The sequence below is a fragment of the Seriola aureovittata genome, chromosome 3, assembly GCF_021018895.1.
Source record: "Seriola aureovittata isolate HTS-2021-v1 ecotype China chromosome 3, ASM2101889v1, whole genome shotgun sequence".
Taxonomy (NCBI): domain Eukaryota; kingdom Metazoa; phylum Chordata; class Actinopteri; order Carangiformes; family Carangidae; genus Seriola; species Seriola aureovittata.
This window is the reverse complement of record NC_079366.1, coordinates 21,517,344-21,537,841: the sequence shown is the minus strand read 5'-3', so window position 1 is coordinate 21,537,841 and position 20,498 is coordinate 21,517,344. Positions and strand designations below refer to the sequence as shown.

At 39.4% G+C, this 20,498-nt stretch overlaps 1 protein-coding gene across 8 annotated transcripts in view; it reads left to right on the top strand.

Moving 5' to 3' along the window:
• inpp4b (inositol polyphosphate-4-phosphatase type II B) overlaps positions 1-20,498 on the top strand; it is a 229,559-nt gene that overhangs the window by 164,384 nt on the left and 44,677 nt on the right. For all 8 annotated transcript variants that reach the window (XM_056371175.1, XM_056371174.1, XM_056371172.1 and 5 more), the window contains 4 exons: positions 578-689; positions 4,567-4,636; positions 8,138-8,285; positions 15,426-15,556. In XM_056371175.1, the coding sequence (XP_056227150.1) occupies positions 578-689; positions 4,567-4,636; positions 8,138-8,285; positions 15,426-15,556 (461 nt within the window). The remainder of the gene's footprint in view (positions 1-577; positions 690-4,566; positions 4,637-8,137; positions 8,286-15,425; positions 15,557-20,498) is intronic.

The following is a 20,498-nucleotide window of genomic DNA, read 5'->3' as shown; positions in this document are numbered from 1 at the left end:
GGAACACAACATCCAATATTTTCTCCAGCTGGAGTGGAACTGAGCGCATTAGGGATGGGTCTGTTAAGGTGATCAGACTTGCTCGCGCGATGCCCAGGGACCATTTTTCTTCATTTGAGAGCGTCTGTCTTGCTGCCAATACTATAGATTTTCTATCAGCTCCTTAATCATGGCCCCATGATTGGGAAAGTGATTGGTCGGGCTCTCTGATATGAAAACTGTAGTATCAATTTCATGTCTGTGAGGGCACATAGCTTGGGTTATTAGACGGCAATTTGAACAATTATACGAAATGTTCCTTCCCTCACTCTCATCAACTTCCCACTGGAGCCGCCTTTTCTTTAATCTACATGCAAGCTCCCTGCAAAACCTGTCAGGAAAAAAAAAAAGTCCTGCATTCACTTCTCAGTCAAACAGCTTTATAATTTCACAACGTAGAGATAAATATTTCTGTGGTCCATAGAGGGGAAGTAGCCGGAGGAACAGATCATTTAACCGAACAGCCTTTTTATTCAACACATTAAATGAAGAGGCTAATACTAAATGTTTCTTTCCCTCTCTTCCTGTCTCCCTTTAGGTCATCTGATGGTGTGTGCTCAGCAGGAACAGTGGTGGTGAGTCGTCTGAAGATGGGGGAGATGGAGGAGGTTGATGTAGACCACATCACCACCGACATACCATCCCAGAAGGTAAAATAGCAGGGTGACTAGACGAAGCAGGAGTCTCCATGCCCCAGATGCCTTGTGCTAAAGCTAGGATTAGACTGGCACTGCTCAAGTCCTCAATGAGATTAAATAAACTTCAGTAAACCCTAATGGGGATTTACAGGATATGTGTGCATGTAACGTCTGTGTCTGTGAGTACATTTGTGTTGTCTCTCTGTGATACAGAAAAATAATTAAAGAGAGGACTGTCCAAATTCCTATTCTGAGACACTTCCATTTGTTGTCAGTCCTGAAACCTTTATTCATTTGACCAAGATAATTCCTGCATGTGGCTTTCTCGCCGCCACTGCTGTCACACCCCCTTCTACACTCTAATCTCATACAATACATACCGCTTAACTTGACTCCCAAGTGACACATAATCAGAGGAGCAAAAGAGGAAGAAAGAATATTCTCCTTCAGAGTTTGACAGAAAACCGAAGATTGTGCCTTCAAAATGGGGTGCCACCACACCAGAAATGAAGTTGTATGTACTCTGATTCCAAGTCATTTTCTCTACATAGCTAATGGAGACAGATTTCTTGAACATTTGTTGAGCGAATGTGTCCTGTAGAGCCAGGGGTCCAGTAGTACAAAGTAAAGAAGGAGCTTTAATGATGTTTTTTGATCTGTAAAGGGGGATTGGATTTTCTTTCACCACAGCACAGCTCCGCAAGGTAGCAGAGACTCGCAGTCCGTGTCTACTGTTGATTTGCTGTTGTGTGTATGTGTGTGTGTGTGTGTGTGTGTGTGTGTGTGTGTGTGTGTGTGTGTGTGTGTGTGTGTGTGTGTGTCTGAGTGTGTGTGTGTGTGTGTATTTGCCTGTATTTTGTGTGTGTGTATGACTCACTGTCTTATATAATTGACCAAGGGCTTCTACATGGCTGACTGGCTTTCGGTTCTGCCCACCCCTGTTGCTGGTGCGGGGAGGTTCCCTGCTAGGCTCCAGAGTGTCACTGACAATCTGCCCATGTCGACTTGATGAATGTGTTGCCCTGTGTGTGTGTGTGTGTGTGTGTGTGTGTGTGTGTGTGTGTGTGTGTGTGTGTGTGTGTGTGTGTGTGTGTGTGTGTGTGTGTGTGTGTGTGTGTGTGTGTGTGTGTGTGTGTGTGTATGTGTGTGTGTGTGTGTGTGTGTGTTGCCCTGTGTGTGTGAGTGCGTTGTCACAGCATATTTCCCCTTCTGTGTGTTGTCTCTGTTGCAGAAGATGAGGGGAGGAAAGAGTGAAGAAATATGACAAAATTTAGGGAGGGCTCGCTTGAGAGATAAGACTCACAAGTTTACCTTTGTGGTGTGCATGTCTGGCTGCCTGAATGTACTGTATGTGACGGGTGTATGCGGCGGGCACTCCCGCTGACCCTGCAAAAACAGTCAGCTGAAACAAGAAAGGTACTCCAGTCACCTTTGATCTAATCTCTTTACATATTTTAGTCATCAAAGAGCCATCGAACACATGCTGTCTGCTGTCTACAATTAAAATAGGAATCCTTTCACAGCTGTGGCCCTTGGCTCATTTGTTATACTCTTCATTATCAGAAATACTTACTGACTACGTGCATGGAAATTTTCCATATGCTAGTTGTTTCTGTCTGTTCAGTTCAATGGACACATTTTATTTTGGAGGTTGTGTGTGATCATGGCTGCTGGTTAGGAGTCTGTTTTATTCAGGATCAGTTTCTGAGCTAGGAGAGGTGATGGATTGTTCCTAGCAGTCATTTAAAGTCCTGTTCTGGGGACAGGTTTGGCTGTCTAGCTGTGTTAAATGGTTCATCAGACAGGGCAGAGCTGACATACAGTGAACAAGAAAGATTGTTAGTTGTCAGTATTGCTTTGATGAGGAGTCCCAGACTTAATGCATCAAGAGGCAATGAAGGTTTTCACTATCAGAGACATTTCACATGGACAAATTTGACACACTTTGATCCAAGACTAGCAGAGTGTACACGATAGAAGGATAAAGTTTTATACAATTTGTTAAAGTAATTTGATGTTTTTATATTTATCAAAATAACATCCAAAATCCAAAACATCCCAAGGATTCATGTTAATCTTTTTAGCTTTTATAAAATGAAAAACACGAGAATAAAAATGGTGAAATGTATGTTTGTCTACTTCAACATAGCTGCAATCGTTAGTCCGTCCTACAGTAGTAACTGGACATTATTTTTTGTAGGGTTCTTGGTTTAATGAGAAAAACAGCCTAGTTCACAACTGATCTAATATGTACTGTGCAAACCAGCTCTGGATGCTGTCACAGTGTAGTGTAATGTTGGCAGCTCTGTCCTGCTCTCTTTTGTATTTGGGGAAGGTTACACTCATCCAGGTTTCCTGAGATATCATCACATTTGCCAAACTCATTGGTTAGTCCTCAACCTAAAAGTCTTTTCTCTTTTTAATATTAAAATTGAAAACATGCTGTTTGAAAATACATTTAAGCTAAGCAGCCAAACATGGTTATGTCAGAATGAAATAAAAGTCAGACTAGCTGTACACTGCAAGACAATAATGCTGCTTCCTTATTACCATGTCTTCTGCATTGATCATCAGCTTTTGACAATGCTGTTGTTTTTGCCTCAGACTTGCAGCTTTATCATAGTATCTTGTCATGTATGTAGCCATCTAGGGCATAATTAAAACCCCCATAAAAGATTCTCCTGCAGCTGATAAAATTTACTAGTGAAATTAATTTCAACTGGCAAAATCAACAGTTACCAGTTGGAAATGAGAAGTTTTTAGCTTAGAAGCTTTTATTGACTTCTGTCTGAAATCAAAGATCCATTGTTTCAAAAATTACTAAAAATAGAGCAGTAAATCTGCTACTGTTATTGTAAGATACATGTGTGCTATGCTGGAATAGGCTTAACAAACTGTCATGTGGTTTATTAATTTATAAGACCTTTTTTTAAAAAAAACTGCAACATTGGTTTGGGTTTTCGTTGTTTTATCTTGTTTGTTTTAGTATGTCAATGCATAGTAATTTGAAGCTATTGGGAAGAAAGTACAGTATTGTACAATGAAAGTCTGAAATGGCAGTTTAGATAATAAATTACCAAGCCCATCAGCCAATCAGTGAAGTCGCAGCAGTTGTTTTCCTCCAGCTGTCACCTGCTGTGACATCAGTGATTGCAGTGAAGGCAGGAGTGCAACATGCTTGCAGATTTGAACTAAAAAGAGCCATGCAGCAGCAGATGTTTGCTCTGTGTTGGTGTCTTATGGGTGTAGTCTTTAAATGTAGTATTTGCGATGTGCATACATCACATACAGTAGCTACTATTTCTATCTGTATAACAGGTTGTGTTGTTGAAATTGAGTTACATTATTTCGGTAATGTAAACCCAAATCAAAAAAAATGGAAAGCCAACAAAAGTATTGATTCACACATGAAACCATCTGTGTATTATATCTGTAGTAATTTTAAAAAATCTGTTATATTGCAATAATTTTGACGCACATTAAATATTTAATGTTTCATTTCAGTCAAAAAAATTCTAACCCTTCAGAATGTGAATTTTGAATTTTGTCGTTGTACAGCCAGTGTGGATCAAACCACCTGAATTTAACACAATACTTACGGGAGCTGCTGACTACAGCTTTGACACTGATAATATATTGTATCTGACTGACAAAGTTAACTTGGTATTTTCAAACACAGCTAAACTATAGTTTCTGTCAGATGAAATACGGTCTCAGGTTGCAGAGGGGTACGGTCATCTCCACATCATCTCCTACATAATAGTCATCATCAAATGCCGCCAGCTCCTTAGAAAAATACTTCAACATCACTACTGTTGTTTCACGAAGAAAATTCTGGAGTCAAGTAATACTCACTCTCTGTGTCTCTCTCTGTTCTTTTCCTTTCCAGTGTCCCTTGGTTTGTGAGTTGGCGTCACATGCCTGCGTCGACAGAGAAAACAACCCATTGACAGGGCCGGGTATGATTCACATCCTGAACACCTGTAATGTTACCATTCATTCATAAACAACCTGGCAATCAAAGAAGACACACACAAAACACATTTCTTCTCCAATTTACCTGCCTTCCTACTTGTTTGTGTTTTGTGCCTTGTCCCCGTGCAATATACAAAGTTATTTTTGCAGGAGAAAATGGCAAGAGCTCAACCTGTAATGGCTTCAAAGTAAGGCTCGAAATAATTAATCTAGACTCTATTGTAATACAGCATTGTGGTAGTTAACATCTATATAACATCGTCTTTTATCCAAAAGTCCCTTAATTAACATATAATTACCCTCGAATAACCCTTCCATTAAGAAAATTTCAGGTATCTCTGAGGAATCCCATTTGATTAAAGAATGTATGGTTTTCCTGATTTGATTAAAAAGACGTCTTGGGGGGTTTATTTTAGCAGCGAGAAAGAATAGTGGAACGTATTTTACAATGAGGTAAACCTACTCTGTTCTTTGTGGACTGACTGAAGACAAGCAAAAGATGCCATACTAGCCGTATGACACTAATTTAATGGCAACAAAAAAAATCTAGCCCTCTCAGTGGTAGAGAACAAGAAAATTGTTGAGAGAAAATGAAAGACATGTAGACAGAAAAGGGATAGACTTGAAAAGGTCACAGCTCCTGCTGTGTTGAAACTTCACAGCCCATGTTCAGAGGAGACTTGGGAAACTGGTTTCCTTTTTTCACCCCATGAATTAATTTGTTCCACACATCCATTTTCTCTTTTATCCAGGTTCCCACTACCTCCCTAAGCCCCCCCTGCAGCCCCACGCCTGTTGTCATGGTGTCATTGTCACTTACTGTTTCTACTGTGATTAGCTAGTGAACTGCAGCCATGTTTGCAGGTGCACATCTGCAGCCCGTCAAAACAATACCCTCCCTGCAGACCCCACCAGATTGAGTAATGCAATTTAGTCTTCCACTTTTATTACCTTTCAAAATGAGCATACAGAGAGCAGGGAGATGGGGGAGCCCACGCACAGCACGTCTCAGGAAGTCATTTTCTTAAGAGGTGTCGGGAAGGGAAACAGAAGCGTCTGATTGGTGGTCAAATTAGTGTGGTGGCGGGGGGGGTTCAGGGGTTAATCCGCTTCTCTGACGGAGGTGGAAGGCAGCAACTGTCGCTCTTCCGATTAGGGTTGTGCCTTCCCTCCCTTCTCTCCATGTGTCACTTGCTCCCCATTTATTTTTGTCTTCCATTTCACTTCACTTCACTCTAATCCCCATGCCGGCAAAGTCTAAATGTCCCATTTCATTTAGATGCAATTTGAATCTTATTTGTGGCCATTCTAGGGTCAGTCTTAACCTTAATCATCATTCATTTCTACATCAGCTTCAGCATCGTTAGAATAATAAGCCTGGCTGCAACTTATTTGGCTCACAGCTATTGTCCTTTAGAGGATCTCTATTGTCTGTATGAATAACAGAAATTATGACGTAACAAAGTAAGGAAACAAACTGAGCTTAAATTAGCCAACATTTCAATAAACCATATGAAAGTACTGTTGCTTCAAAAAATGTATTCCGTTTTGTTAGTAAATAGAATGATGTGATAAACAACGATAGAAAAATACAGCCTTTGTAGCTTCATTCCTCTGGTGATCATCATGGTTAGTCTGTTTCACTATTAGGTTGTCCATTTAAATCTTGCCAAGTGCACAGATTTCACCTTCAAAATATAGGCATGGCATTGTTCTAATATTTTTTTTTACTGCAAAATCCCATAAAATGACCAAAGCCATCAATCCATTCATCCATTTCTCAAAACTTTCTTACTTCCCGACTGTGGCACTTAGCTAAAAACCCATTTGTTCCTACCAAGGATGGAAATCCTTCAAATGGATCACAGTTTAATTTTTTTAAATGGCTAAGTAGTTTCCAAAAAGAGCTGAGCACTGTAGTTTTCAGCAAACATCACTCAAACAGGAGTAAACAGTGTATTTGTTAGGGACCATTTTCAGCCACAGATAAATATACATACCCTCCTGCACCAAAACAGTTGAGTCAAATAAACTGTGCAGCTGTAATGTTCATGGTTATAAAGGATGTTTGCATCAGTCTCACCCAGGGCAATAATGTGTCTTTTATTAGTTTTTGGATAACAGTGAAGGTCTATGACACAGAGGAATTACCTATATCGGGCTTAGGATACACATGCAACTCTTGTTAGTAGAATCAGTTCATTGTTAGATTTTGTCCTTTCCTCACATTTGTTGATGATAACAAAAAATATGCAAGGAAACCAGGAAAACTGGAAAATTTGCACAAATCAATAGAAGACACTTCATTATCATTGACATTGTCTTGGAACATTCTTTTACATTCTATAAACCAATTTATTCTTTTCATTTCAAGTGTTTGCCCAAAATTCACTGTGAAACAAGTTTTTATTGAAACACAGTTACAGTTGTTAAAACCAACCAGCCATCATACTTTGATATTGCGTCCTAGATTAATTTCCTCTTACCACATAAGAACTTCCACTGTAGTGCTTTTTCTTGAACCCATCTGCATCGAAGGGCATCGCTGAACTTTAACACTCAAGGACAAATGACGTAGCACCACCAGGATTAATGACTTGGATGCTTGGACAGATGACTTTGAAAAAAGGACAATCTGGGGCCACACCGGGGTATGTTACAGTATAAAGTGTTTGGAAGCGGCAGCATTCACTGTACTGTCAGTAGGAGCAGAAGTGCGGCTCCCACTTTTGAATTCAAGCAAAAACATTTCATTGGTGCCATGCGTGTTTGACTGCCTAGAGCGAGATTGTCAATGTTTCACCTGGGGTACTTCAGCTCCGGCTTATTGAGTGACTTTCTGACTGCAGCCCTGGAAACGAAAAGGAGTAATAAACACTGTTCAAGGCACACAGCTTTCTTGCCCTCTGCTGCCAGCATGCAGATAAGAGCATTAGAGCTGTTTTTCGTTTCCAGCCTTCGATTGCTGCTATTAGCAACTCTCTACAAAAATGAAGAAGATGGGGCTGAATTTGAATCGTTCTAATGGAAGAGTTTGGTGGTGGAGTTAGCAAGCAAAGTTTCAGAATGATTCAACTGTCTGTGCCCCACTGTTGCACAATAAACAAGCAATTAAAATGCAAATGGTGGAAATAATAAGGCAAAGATTAACAGGACTAGGTTTCTGTATTTCAGTCTCTATTCTAGTGTGCTGTGTTGCCACTGAAGTTGAAAGAGAGAGAGAAGGCCTTCGAAGATGAGAAACACCTTATCTATGGCAGACACAGTTATTGATTATAGAATTTAATTTGTGCTTCATACCTCATGTGACTTTTTTTGAAGAGTCTCTGTCTGTGGCGTCCTTGAGGTTGCCAGCTGTCAAAGCTGCTTTAGATCCTCAGTTTTCCCTTTGTGAAATAGAAAAAAGTTAGAGAACATGATGCTTTTTTTGCTGTGTCAGGTTGTTCACTATACCTTTCTTCCCTGCCTTTGTCTCCCTCGCTTAGTATTCAAGAACCCAGTATGCAAGGTGTACAGATTTCAGACAGTGGACAGCAAGTGGATGCTTGTACGGGAACAAATGGAGGAGTGCACTTTGTCCTTCAGCATCCCCAAACAGCTGCTCTCACTGTACATTCAGGAGGACATGAGAAGGTAAGCCTGATCAAAAGATGTCACTGCCAGAGATCTCATTGCATCACATAGCTTATTTCCTGTTTGTGCAGGCATCAACCAATGGACACCAGTCAAAAGTTCAAAGTAAAACTCCAACCTGGTGTTACCTCATTATGTGTACAGTATGCATATGTAACTTCTAGACTGCCTTTACCAACCCAATTCACCGATGTAAAGGATTATTCAAAAGTTCCACCTATATTTGGAGAGTTAATTATTCACATCCGCTTAACACTTCAAAAGAGGCTTCAATGCCCATGCATCCAGAAAACGACAAACATTGTCTCTTTCAAACACACATGCACACCATCTCCCAGTCCTCTCATGAATCGTTGAACATCGTGCTGTCGGCGGTAACTGGTAATAACAGCAAGTGTGGGTTAGTACCACAGGTAAATTCAGGGGGCAGCAAACACTCTGTCAGCGTGGAAGGAGATATTTTATCTGAAATGCAGCAAAGGATCAGCTGGGTTCTCTGCTTAGAGTACATCCAGACAAACTCACTCTGTTTTGATAGATAAGTTGTTCAGAATTGGCCTTTTTTCTTCATATCATGAGTAACTACTGTCTGACTTCATGCTGTGCATAGTTTCATTTTTCACTACAGCATTTGAAACTGATCCACTGTCAAGAAAATGCTAAAAAAAAAGTGATAACTTTCCTGTTTTGCATTATAACTCATCAAAAATTCTCTTTCGAGTAAATGTGGAACTTTATGGAAATCAGAAATATAACTGCAATTAAAGTCCAGGCCAGTGTGAGAATGAGGACAGGTTAAGACAAGGACAGAGGGTGGTGGTGTTTCACCAGTCTCCAAGTGTGCACCCGTAAGTAGATCAAAGAGTCCCTTCCCTCAGGCTCGACTAATGTTTGTCAAGACAGATCATTTCTCAACTGGCCTGTTGTCCCTGGCAACCCCCTCTCATGCATAACACACAAACGCATCCACACACACACACACACACACACACACGTACCCTTAGATGATTTCTTCTCTCACAAAAAATAAAGGTGCAATCAGAGATTTTGATGAGCTTGGTAGTGGGAGGAGACTTTGATTTGTAATCATTGTGTGCACCTAAAGAATTGCACAGAGTTCAAGGACACATTCACATACGCAGAACCATACACACAACTGCACTCACACTCCCCATCACACACATTCACGTAGAAACAATCACAGAGCCATTATTGACCGATTGACTAGACAAGCTCTGTTATCAGTTTACCAGTCAAACAGATGTACCGGAATTCGTTTGCATTCTCGGTCACATGTCCTCTCTCAGTATCTCCAACCCTTCTTTCTGTTTAAATAGAAGATGATCAGCTCTGCAAACTGATGATTTAAATCACAGCTAAATTTGGAAGACAATTATAGAATATTTATTAAATGTCTTATCTGTATAATGCAGCTCATGAGCACTCAGCAGGCTCCAAACCATGACTACCTTATACAATGTTTGTTTATTAACAAGCATGTGTACCGTATCTCCAGCTTGGTCGCTTAAGCACCTCTCCCTATAATCCTCTTTAAATGTTGTCTTTCTCCACGGTGCCTCTCCATTTAGCCAGTTCTGTCAGCCAGATTCACACTGGTTCTACCTCAGTGTTTTTTAATGATTCAGTTAGTGCTGCAAAGTTGTGAGTGCAGCGGCGGATCGTGGGTGGCTTAGTTTGCTGTACCACTCGATGATAATCTTGGATGTTTTCTTCCTTCTGTTTGTTCACTTTGATGTCTACAGTCACGTTCTTAATCTAACTCAGCGGACACAGAGGTGGCAGATTTTTTCCCCCTCGTTCCTCCAGTCATGATGCTGCTGCTCCTCGTGTGTGTCTGTGTGTCTGTAAAGATGAATGCATGTGTAGTAAAGTCTCAGTGTGTGGGTGTTGATTAAACCCCTTCCATTAACAGCTGTCTAGTTTCTCATTAATGGTAAAAAATCATGGCCCCTTCTTTTCCTCATAATAAACAAATGCTGTGATTGTGTATCAAGATCATATAGGTGACATATTAACATCAGGCTTCACTATTCACAGGCTAATTGTTGTGAACATCCAAGATCATAGTAATGACTGTGCTTGTTGGAAGGAGCTGCATGTTGTGAAAGAAAGCTTTGCTTTTCAGTCCTCTCACGCAGATTTTATTGACCCTGCACACAAAGCTCTCTGTGATTAAACTGAAGAGGCACTATAACGCACCGTGAAATAAAGGTGCCCACATGACTCGTCTTTGCTCTTTGGGAAACGTATTCTGTTATCCCAGTCATCTGTCCAAGTAAATGTTAGCACATCATTCTACTTTGTTCATCGTCTGCATCATGTTTTGGTCAAGATAAGTGACTGAACTGTGTCAGCTTCTGTATGTCCTTTATAGCAAATCCCAGTAAGTATTGTATTGTAGATTTTTTCTTCTCTCCCTTCTTCTTATCCCTTCTCTTCTTCCTCCTCATGTACTATAGATACCGTTTTCCATTCTTTTGTTTTCTATTTCTGTAGCTTAAAATCTTATCTAATCTCTACTTATTTCTCATCTCTTTGTCTATGTAAATGGAACAAGCAAAATGCAACCTTTTTTTAGAAAATATTCAGCTACATATTCTACTGCTTTATTCCAAATGCTTCATTACTTCGGGATGAATTTTCTTTTAGCCTGAAGAATATACACTGCTGAAAAAAATGAAGGGAACACTTAAATCACACATTGGATCTTGATGAACGAAATATTCAAGTTGAAAATCTTTACTGATGTACATTGTATAATTTGTTGAGAACAAAATGACGTAACAACAGCCAATGGAAACCAAAATCATCAACCCATTGAGGCCTGGATTCACAATCGCATGGAAAATCAAAGAAAAAATTCACAGGCTGATCCAACTTTCATCCGAAATTCATTACGGCAACTCATAAAGTGACTCAGCAGTGTGTATAGCGGCCGCATGCCTGTATGCACTCCCAACAACGTCTTGGCATGCTCCTGATGAGGTTAGGGTTATTTTGTAGGGCTCTGGCAGTGCTCCTCCTGTTCCTCCTCGCACAAAGGATTGGGGGTTGATGCCCTTCTACGGCCCTGTCCAGCTCTCCTCATGTAACGGCCGGTCTCCTTGTATCTCCTCCATGCTCTTGAGACTGTGCTGGGAGACACAGCAAACCTTCTTGCGACCACATGTATGGATGTGCCATCCTGGAGAAGGTGGACTACCTGTGCAACCTGACTGGGCTGCAGGTACCGCCTCATGCTGCCAGTAGTGACAAGGACACTAGCAAAACACAAAACTAGAAAAGAATCAGTCAGTAAGGATCAGGAGAGAGCAATTGTCTGTTACCACCACATGCAAAACCATTCCCTTTTTGGGGCTTGTCTTGCTTTTACCTCTCCATTGCACCTGTGGTCCCTTTCATTTGCACCAAAAGCAAGTGAAATTGATTCACAATTGCTTGTGCTTCCTAAATGGACAGATTGATATCCCTAAAGTTTAACTGACTTGGTGTTATATTGTGATGATTAAGTGTTCAGTAAATGACAACAAACCTGTGTTTAATAACACATCTTATAATAAGGTAAAGGTAATTCTCTTTGTGTAATTATTATCTCTTATTAGTAATAATCATGAACAACACAAACAACAGATGGCAGTAACCCTAGAAAATTGGATAAATTCTCACTTCAGTGTCTTAAATATATATATAATGTAAACAATAATTTAAAGACCCCCTTCACTCAAAAATGTTTTAATACAATATAAAATGTGGAAACTTGATGCCTTCAGTAAACAAACACTGACAATGAACTTTTCAGTGAAGTAGGAGACCCCTTGTGTCCAGTGATTAAACTTTTGAAATGAATGATATTTCCATATTCATAGATTTTAGATTTTTCAATAAGGGAGAAGAAATAGGTGTAATTTTAAGAATTTTGTAGGCAAATAAACATTTATATTTATTAAACATGCCTGGAGGGGAATGTTTCAGAATATGAAATCAAACCCCACTTGGACTATCCAGTTGATTTATAACAATTAGAGCATCCTCACATTAATAAAACAGGTTAAGTAATTTAAGCCTTGTAAAAATAATTTGATCCGATTTTATAATATTATATTTCTAGTTCCTTTTCTCAGTTCAAACACCTTAAAAACCTCCTAGATACCTTTTATGCATAAACTGTTTATTGGAGCACTTTTTTTCAAATGCCTGCTGTTAGATGCAATACCAAAAGACCTGAGTGACATTGTGACCCTTTTTTACATGCATATACTTAATCAGCCTATCCATATTCTTATCACACTATTCCTCAATCACACCTTTACTCTTCTCAGACAATAGCGCTCTGATTAAAGAGGTGATACTATATCTCTATATCCACCATCCCACTGCCTTATCACCCTCATTTAGCAAGCAGATATGTTTATCTATTCTTTTATCCGTTCTCTATTATTTACAGCAGGATCATCCACCCTGACCTCCACTCCAGACTTCCCGGTACACAATAACAGATCAGAGACACATACTGCAGTTTGACACTGGGGTGAACAAATAGCAGTGGCTGAGAGGTATAGATTATTGTGAATGGCTGCAATCTGTTAAAGACCATTGTGCCAATCTAGTACCATGTAACATTTGCTATATAAACCTGAAAATCAGAGAACATTGCCCCTCTGATTGGTTAAAATGGCCCATTTATGGTATTAGGAACCACTTCCACCTAAGTGGGTGAGCTGGAAACAATACATTTGATTGAAACCTGGGAGAAATGTGGAGTGGCCCTACTCAGACCTCACTAACTGGGAAATCTACCTCAATGCTGTCATCTTGACACCCCAAGGGTCCAATATCATTATCTTGTTCAGCCCCAGGCTTCTATTAGCATGCATCAATGGAAGAGCAGTGATAATTTTTTATCTTCTTAGTTTTTTTTTTTTCTTTTAACAAACTAAAGTTCGATTTTTTTCATTTTCAAAAACAAGGGTTTTAAGCCCCTGTCATTCAGAAAAATGCTAATTTCATCTCAGGGACTATTGCACATAAAACCTAAACATGTATATTCATCACTGGTCCCTTTTATTATTAAGAATGGTTTCAAACACTAATTAGAGGCCAAAAATAAAAATAATGACAGTCGAAACAGCACAAGCTTCCTTTGCTCATGGAATATACTTTTGTGTGCAAGCCTCCCGTCTGTCTTCTTATGCCATAAGCAAAACTTACTTACAACCACCTGCAGAGTGTGTTGGCAGAGTCGCCCAGCATGTGGTGGCTCTATGCCTAGAGGTTGTTTCCAGATGCAGGTTTGTTCAGAAATAGAAAGAGACAAGAAAGGAGTAAAATTTCTCATATGTGATCTACCATTTATTCTACTGCCAGCTTAGTTTTTTAGCCATGCTAGAAATCTGCATCTTCTTATGTCATTTGAAAAATGTTTGCTGTATATATGTATGTGGTGAGCTAATGATGAGTATAAAATGTGTCTGTGGTGGTCACTATAGACCAACCAATGCTGGATACTGACATGATATTTAGGAGTTCAATCAGATAACAATATATTTGCCAATTGTAATTTTTTTCAACATTAACAGATAACATAACCAGACATTCTTGATATGGATCCCTTACAGTTACATACTAAGCAGGACATTTTAAGTGGTTTTAAAAAAATCAGCTTGTCAGTGATCTCTGATGGACAAACTATGTAATGGAGACCACTGTTCCTGAATGACCGTAAACCTACTTCGGCCTGGCTGTGCTGCAGTTTCTTGCTACTTACAATTAAAAAATGTCTGTATTACTCGGGATATATCACCTCGCTGTTAACACTGTTAACAGTATTCATTGGATCTACTTTCTGACAAATTAATAGTTCCCATTAAGACTGTTGTGGCTCGATACCAGTAGAGATGCATGTTTCTTTGTTTGTTTTTTGCTTTTCCTTTTGTAATTTGTGTGAACGGAGGCTTTAAACATTGTAGATCTCTCTCTCTCTCTCTCTCTCTCTCTCTCTCTCTCTCTCTCTCTCTCTTTCTCTCTCTCTCTCTGGCATAATTTCCATTGCCTTCTGCTGTGTATTGAAATACTTCAAAGTAATCTAAAAATAACTTTCTTACCTGGAGGAAGCCAGGAAATAGTCTGGAGAGGCTATCAGTGCCTAATGCGTTGTTGTAGTTGTTGAACTACAACAAAGACATAACTACTACATTATGCATTCAAGCAATTATGCCTGGTCTTAACAATACGTCGAACCAACGAGCATTTATACATGCAGCCTTTCATTTAAAGACATACGGTATACAAAATGCATGAGGTTTAATCACTGAAAATTGGCCTTGTTATCATGAAAGTAATGCATATGACCATGTATTTGTTTTCCTGAACGTAAAATGTCTATAACATCCCTGCAATTTACTTTTCAATGGCTGCTGGAGGACTGGTTTCTGAATGATATCTGTCCATCTGATGTCGCTTTTCAGATGCAAATGATGAGCCAATGAATAAGGCTGTACACCTCCCAGTAGCAAACACTGACACACATGCACACACTCATGCTTGACCACTCTTTATATCCTAAAGAAGTAAAGATTTTTTGCCTTAGGTTGCAAGCACAACTAGATGAAAGACAGGCAACCAATCACTCTAGTGACACCAGAGAAGACCAGACGGGTTTGTTATATAAGTAATGGTAAAAGAATGGTAGGAGAAGAGGAGTAATTTGATAGGGCAGAGTGGATAAGTGGGCACCAGTTACTAGCCTGAGGTTCAGAAATGTGTTTATCTGGCTCAGCACAGGGTGCTTTGGGACGTTACTGTGTGTGCATGTGTGTCTGGTTCAGTTTTGTGCAAGCTTGTGTCTGTGTTTTGCCAGGATTGTTAATCATTTTTGTACCCTAACTGAAAAATGTAGATAATTTGAAAGGAGTTTGGGAAGCAGCAGAGATGTCGATAGAGCATTACAATATTACCCCGTGCTTTTTCTCCTTTAAATTAGATTGAATTATGTCTAATGTTTGTTTTTTAATGAACTATGATAAACACAGAAGCTACGAAGGAACAATATATATACTATAATTATCTGTTTAGTTTCTATGAAAACCACAAAGGTCTTTATGATTCTGTGCTTATCTGTAGGGTGCAGGATCTGAGGGAGCTGGGGGAGCTTTCACCTCACTGGGACAACTTAAGGAAGGAGGTGATGACACGATATGGAGGAATCATCAGTTCCTACCAGGAGACCTTGGCTGAGCTGGACAAGATTACTGGTATGACAGCACCCACTAAATTTTGCATTTATACCTCTGTCCACACATACCTTCATTCATACGCATACAAAGGTGTTATGAAAACACACTTGGTTATGAAATATTTCCAAGATGTCCTTGGTTAAGTCGCTTTCTTGAATGTCTGTTGATCAGTGATTCCGTGCCATTTCATATCATGAGCCATGTCTGTTTTCTGGTCCGGTAGATGTAAATCATCTTCTAATCGATCTTATCATGGTTTGTCCTTGGATTTACAGAAATACTTTTTTTAAAATCAATTTTCCCCAAAGGATTGAAATGCAACATTGTGCATACAGCTGTACTTTGAAAAAGTTCAGGTAGAGCGACTGGCCATGGTTTGCAGATGGCACTGCATATCTTATCAACCGATCAATTATTGTCTAAAGTAGTAAATAAAAAATTTTGTTGTAGGAGGTGAGAGTAGTCTCTTATTGCAACGTGTGGTCCCTGAATATGGAGACGAGAGAAATCAAAGGAGTGAGGTATATAATGTCTGTAATCTGGCTTGACCTGTGCCCATGTTGGTTCTGTTATAACCCGGTCAAGCTGAAAACACTGCAGCAGACCCAAAGCTCTCAGGTTAAGTAGAGAAAGAGAGGACAACTTTGACTTGAAGGATGGAATCTGGGTGATTTATGTCAATGGAAAGCTTAGTGAGAGGTTGTTTTGTGTATCTACTTGCTGTCAAAGAGTTTCCATAGCAACACAGGTTTCATCAGGGGCAATAGAAATGTATGTGCCCATGTTTTTCTTTGTGTTTTGTTAAAGTAAGTGTTTGCAGTGCACATAAAAACTGGTACAAATCTCTGCCATGTGCACACAAAAACACAAGTCTTGCATCTCATTTACAAATACTCAGTGTTCTACTTAGTATGCAAATATTTTTGCACACTTTTTGCAAATGTTTTACATAATAAAAATTAATCCATGCAGTTAGCTTTAATGTGAACAGGGAAAGTAATTAGGCTGTTTCTCATTTGACATTCAACAAGGAAACACTGAACATGTGATAATGCCATACTAAACCAGTGATGATGGGGTGTTTAAAATGCATTTGGAAATATGTAGGTGATGTATTTGTTGTGTTTAGTTTTAAGAACAGGGTGAAAACTCATACTACATACAAACAGTGTACTTGGCGTTGACATAGACTAATTTTATTGTACAAAACAACAGCTGTTAGGTGTGCGTAATACATTATGTGTCTCTGTCCTCAACCAAACTCATTAAATTATTTCTAATGAAAAACTTAACAGCAAAAGCAGATAGACATTTAAAAGTTCATAGACTGATCAATCTCTCTGGATTTGTCCTGTTTCATTCCTTTCCCTTTTCTCCATAATCTCTTCCTATGCATAGCGTAGCTAGCTCTGGACATAGAAACATTATGGCTCTCGATTTACTCTCATCACCATAATGAGATATTTGTCTCTGTTGCTTTTTTGCTTTGCCCAGCTGATAAGAGATGAGGGTAGTTAAGCCTCTCCACTGCCTGCCTGGGCTCTGAGGGAGGGGGTTGAGGGCGAGGGGAATGGATAATGTGGCGTTGGTCATTATGGTTTCTGACAAGTCCCTTGTGTGGCCCAGATGTTTCAATACATGGAGGAGCCCTCGCCCAACTCACCACTCTAATCCAGTCCTGCATTAACTTAACAGGATAACAGAAATGAAAACACAAGTAGGGTGGGCAAACTGCTGCAGATTAATTATTGATAACTGATATGATTCAAAAGGTGCGAGTAGAGACAAAAAGAGAGTGTGGTGGAGGCTGAGCGTGAAGACCAGTGGATGAGCAGAGATGGAGGAAACAAGAAATGAAGAGATAATTACCAAAATGAAATAAATTGTGACAAATATGAAGATTGGCCTCACTGTTCTATTAATTGTACATACATACAAATGAAGAAGGGGATGTATCAGTTTCTCATACTTTCAACATATTTATATGTAAGAGCTAAATGTCGGGGTATTTTAAGCTTATACACAGAAACTTCTGTCACATTTTATAGCAATGTCTAGGTCTTTAAAAAGCAAAACAAAATTAATAAGATGCAGAATATAAAATGCTCCCATAGTATAGAGTTAGTATTTTCTACATTTATAATGATGTTTTAAAAATAGTTGGGTCCTGCAGGTTTTTACATGGCTCTGAGGGGTTGCTACCCTTAAAAAGGGTTATTTGTACATTCATATTAATTAGAAGCTGACTATAATGCACATACAATTTAAGGTCAGTCCTGAGTCAGGAGGATTTTAATGCACAAAGAATAATTGGCAATCTGTGCACTTTTAATTTAATTGTAATTTGTAAGAAAGAAAACAAAAACAGAAAGTTAGAGAAACTGCAGGTGGTAGAATAAGAAGAGGAAGAAGAAGCAGCAGCTCTCCTCTGGGAGGTTGAGGAAGAGTCCCTGTGTTCAGGTTCAGCATATCCATTTTTAATGATGAGCTGACCTCAGCAAATACTTTAGATGCTCTAATAACTGTACTCCATTCATAAATTAGTCATCCCTACATCCATTGTTTACGAGCGGGCAAATTAAAGGCACATACATAATCCCGTCAGCAGGGCGTTTTTTGGACCTCCAGTACTGCGAACACTTCTCTGCACAAATCTGTCAGTTACTCCTACACTCCACTCATGGCATGACTTCAGTTTAAGGCCCAGAGCTACATATTGTAGATTAAGGTAGTGTCATATATCTGTGGGACTGCAGTAAAGCTAGTTATTGTACAGATAGCAGACAGATGGACGCGATAGCTCATATCTTACTTTCTCTCTGTAATATCTGTATTAGAACAGTCGTCTCTGCAGTTGTGCCTCCAGGTAAAGATGTTTCGCTGTGAAATGCAGACATTTGCTATTTTTCAAGTTATGCAGTTAACATTCAAAATTGTAATAATAAAGAAGTGGCATTAAAAATAAAACTATTTAAAAAAAAAAAAACAATAGAAATGAATCTGTATTAATAGAAAAAATAGACAGAAAAATTGTACTGTAAGACATGCCTGACTTGTCTAATATTCACACTTCTCTGACTGATTCCACCATTCACACAGCACGTGTCCACTCCTCCTCTGTGTCTACAACATATCTAACTGTGGATTGATTTAAAAAGCCTGCTGTGCTCTCAGCACCACAGGATCATGAAGGTGAAATCCTTAGCATGCTTAAATAGACCTACATTGATCTTAGATACCTGACACTTAAAAGCCTCGGTTTTTCCAGTGGTGGTATTGGTGTTGGTATGATATTGGTTTTACTGAAAAGTGGGCTTAGGGCAGAGAAACGGCAGAAAAGATTAAAAGAAGAGATACTGACCAGATGTTGGTCAGAACTGCTGGCATGAAACCCTGCTGTCACATAGCCAGCCCACCTGGGCAGACAGATGGAGATCTGATATGGCTAATTCATCTAACCTACAACGGTCACTAGCTCGATTAGCCCTGTCCCCAGCGCTCTACATCCGACAGTGGGAACCCATTGAGCAGGGGTGGCAGCTTTAGCCACTGACTGGAATATTAGCCTTTGGAAACAGCTCCCAGCACAGAAATGTGTTGAGGTACACTGAGGAGACCGGTTTACTTCTAACTTGGTGAAGAAATGTACCAAAACGGTATATAGGCCAAGAGTTTTTATTTGCCTGCTAAACATCAGCATGTTGGCATTGTCACTGTGAGCATGTCAGGGTAATGATATTAGCATTTAACTCAAAGCAGCACTGTGCCTAAGTATAGCTTCACAGGGCTGCAAGCATAGCTGTAGACTCCTTTTCTTGTTGAGCAAATTGTTGCATCCCTTGACCCTCGGGACCTCTCACAGTATGTATGTCTTGGCCTTGGCAGTGAACTTGTCGACATCTAGTAGACATCAGATATGCTCGTAGCCAAAATGTATTGGTAGTGTATGAATTATTGAAGGTCCTAATGTTTTTCCGTACCTATTACTGGGTGCATTTAGTTTGCTAGACTGCACATGTCTACACGAGGAGCTCGTTTATTTATTTAAACAAACTAGACAAACTAGACAAAACGCACAATACAAAGTTACACACAGTAGTACATCATAACCAAACAAATTAAAGGTCTTATATTTTATACTTTTGTGTGTTGATGTCCATAAGAATGTATATTTGTGGTTTTAGGTACCAAAAAACATCTGAATACAGTTTTACATCTCCTCTCTCAGGCTTCTGTCTGGAGCTTTAGCAACAACAGGGCGTTTTTTGTCAGTCTCTGAGCCTGTCTTCTTATTGGCTGACTGTTTTGTGAGTGACGCACGTCCAAGCTTCCTCAACGTTTTTCTGTCTTGTAGCTTTTACTAGCTCTGCAACGGAATGACTGCTAGGTGTTGTGTTCAACAACAACAAACAAAAAACTATGGAAGGTGGGTCCGGGTGTGTCCTGTGGTGTGGTCATATCTTAGGGCGGTGACTGTTTAGTTGTGACATCACAAAATTATGGAAGCCCTGACAGCTCTTTTTAAGGCGCTGTTTCTGAATACTGGCTGTGTTCTTTTCTTTGTGAACTGAGCGCTTTCATACTTTCACAGTATTAATATAGAACCTAGACCTGCTTTATAGTAAAAAAAAAAAAGAAAAAAGATGGAAATCTCACTTTCTATAATATGGGGCCTTTAAAAACAAGGATTTTTGTATACAGTGCAATACTACAGTATGTGTTGTTCTTCGCTATAATTACTCAGCAGATTTTATATTCAGTGGTTAGAAATGGCGTCTCTTTACATTTGCACTTTGATAAGTTCCAGCAAATCTGTTACCACCATAGTAAGAAGACATAATTGATTCTCAGTGTTTGAAAATAATAAGGCATATCGCTGTTAGCTCCAGCTGAGTCAAGTGTTATCAATTTCTGAGGTAACACATTTCAACTTGAGTGGGTCAGAAATGTCAGCATTTTA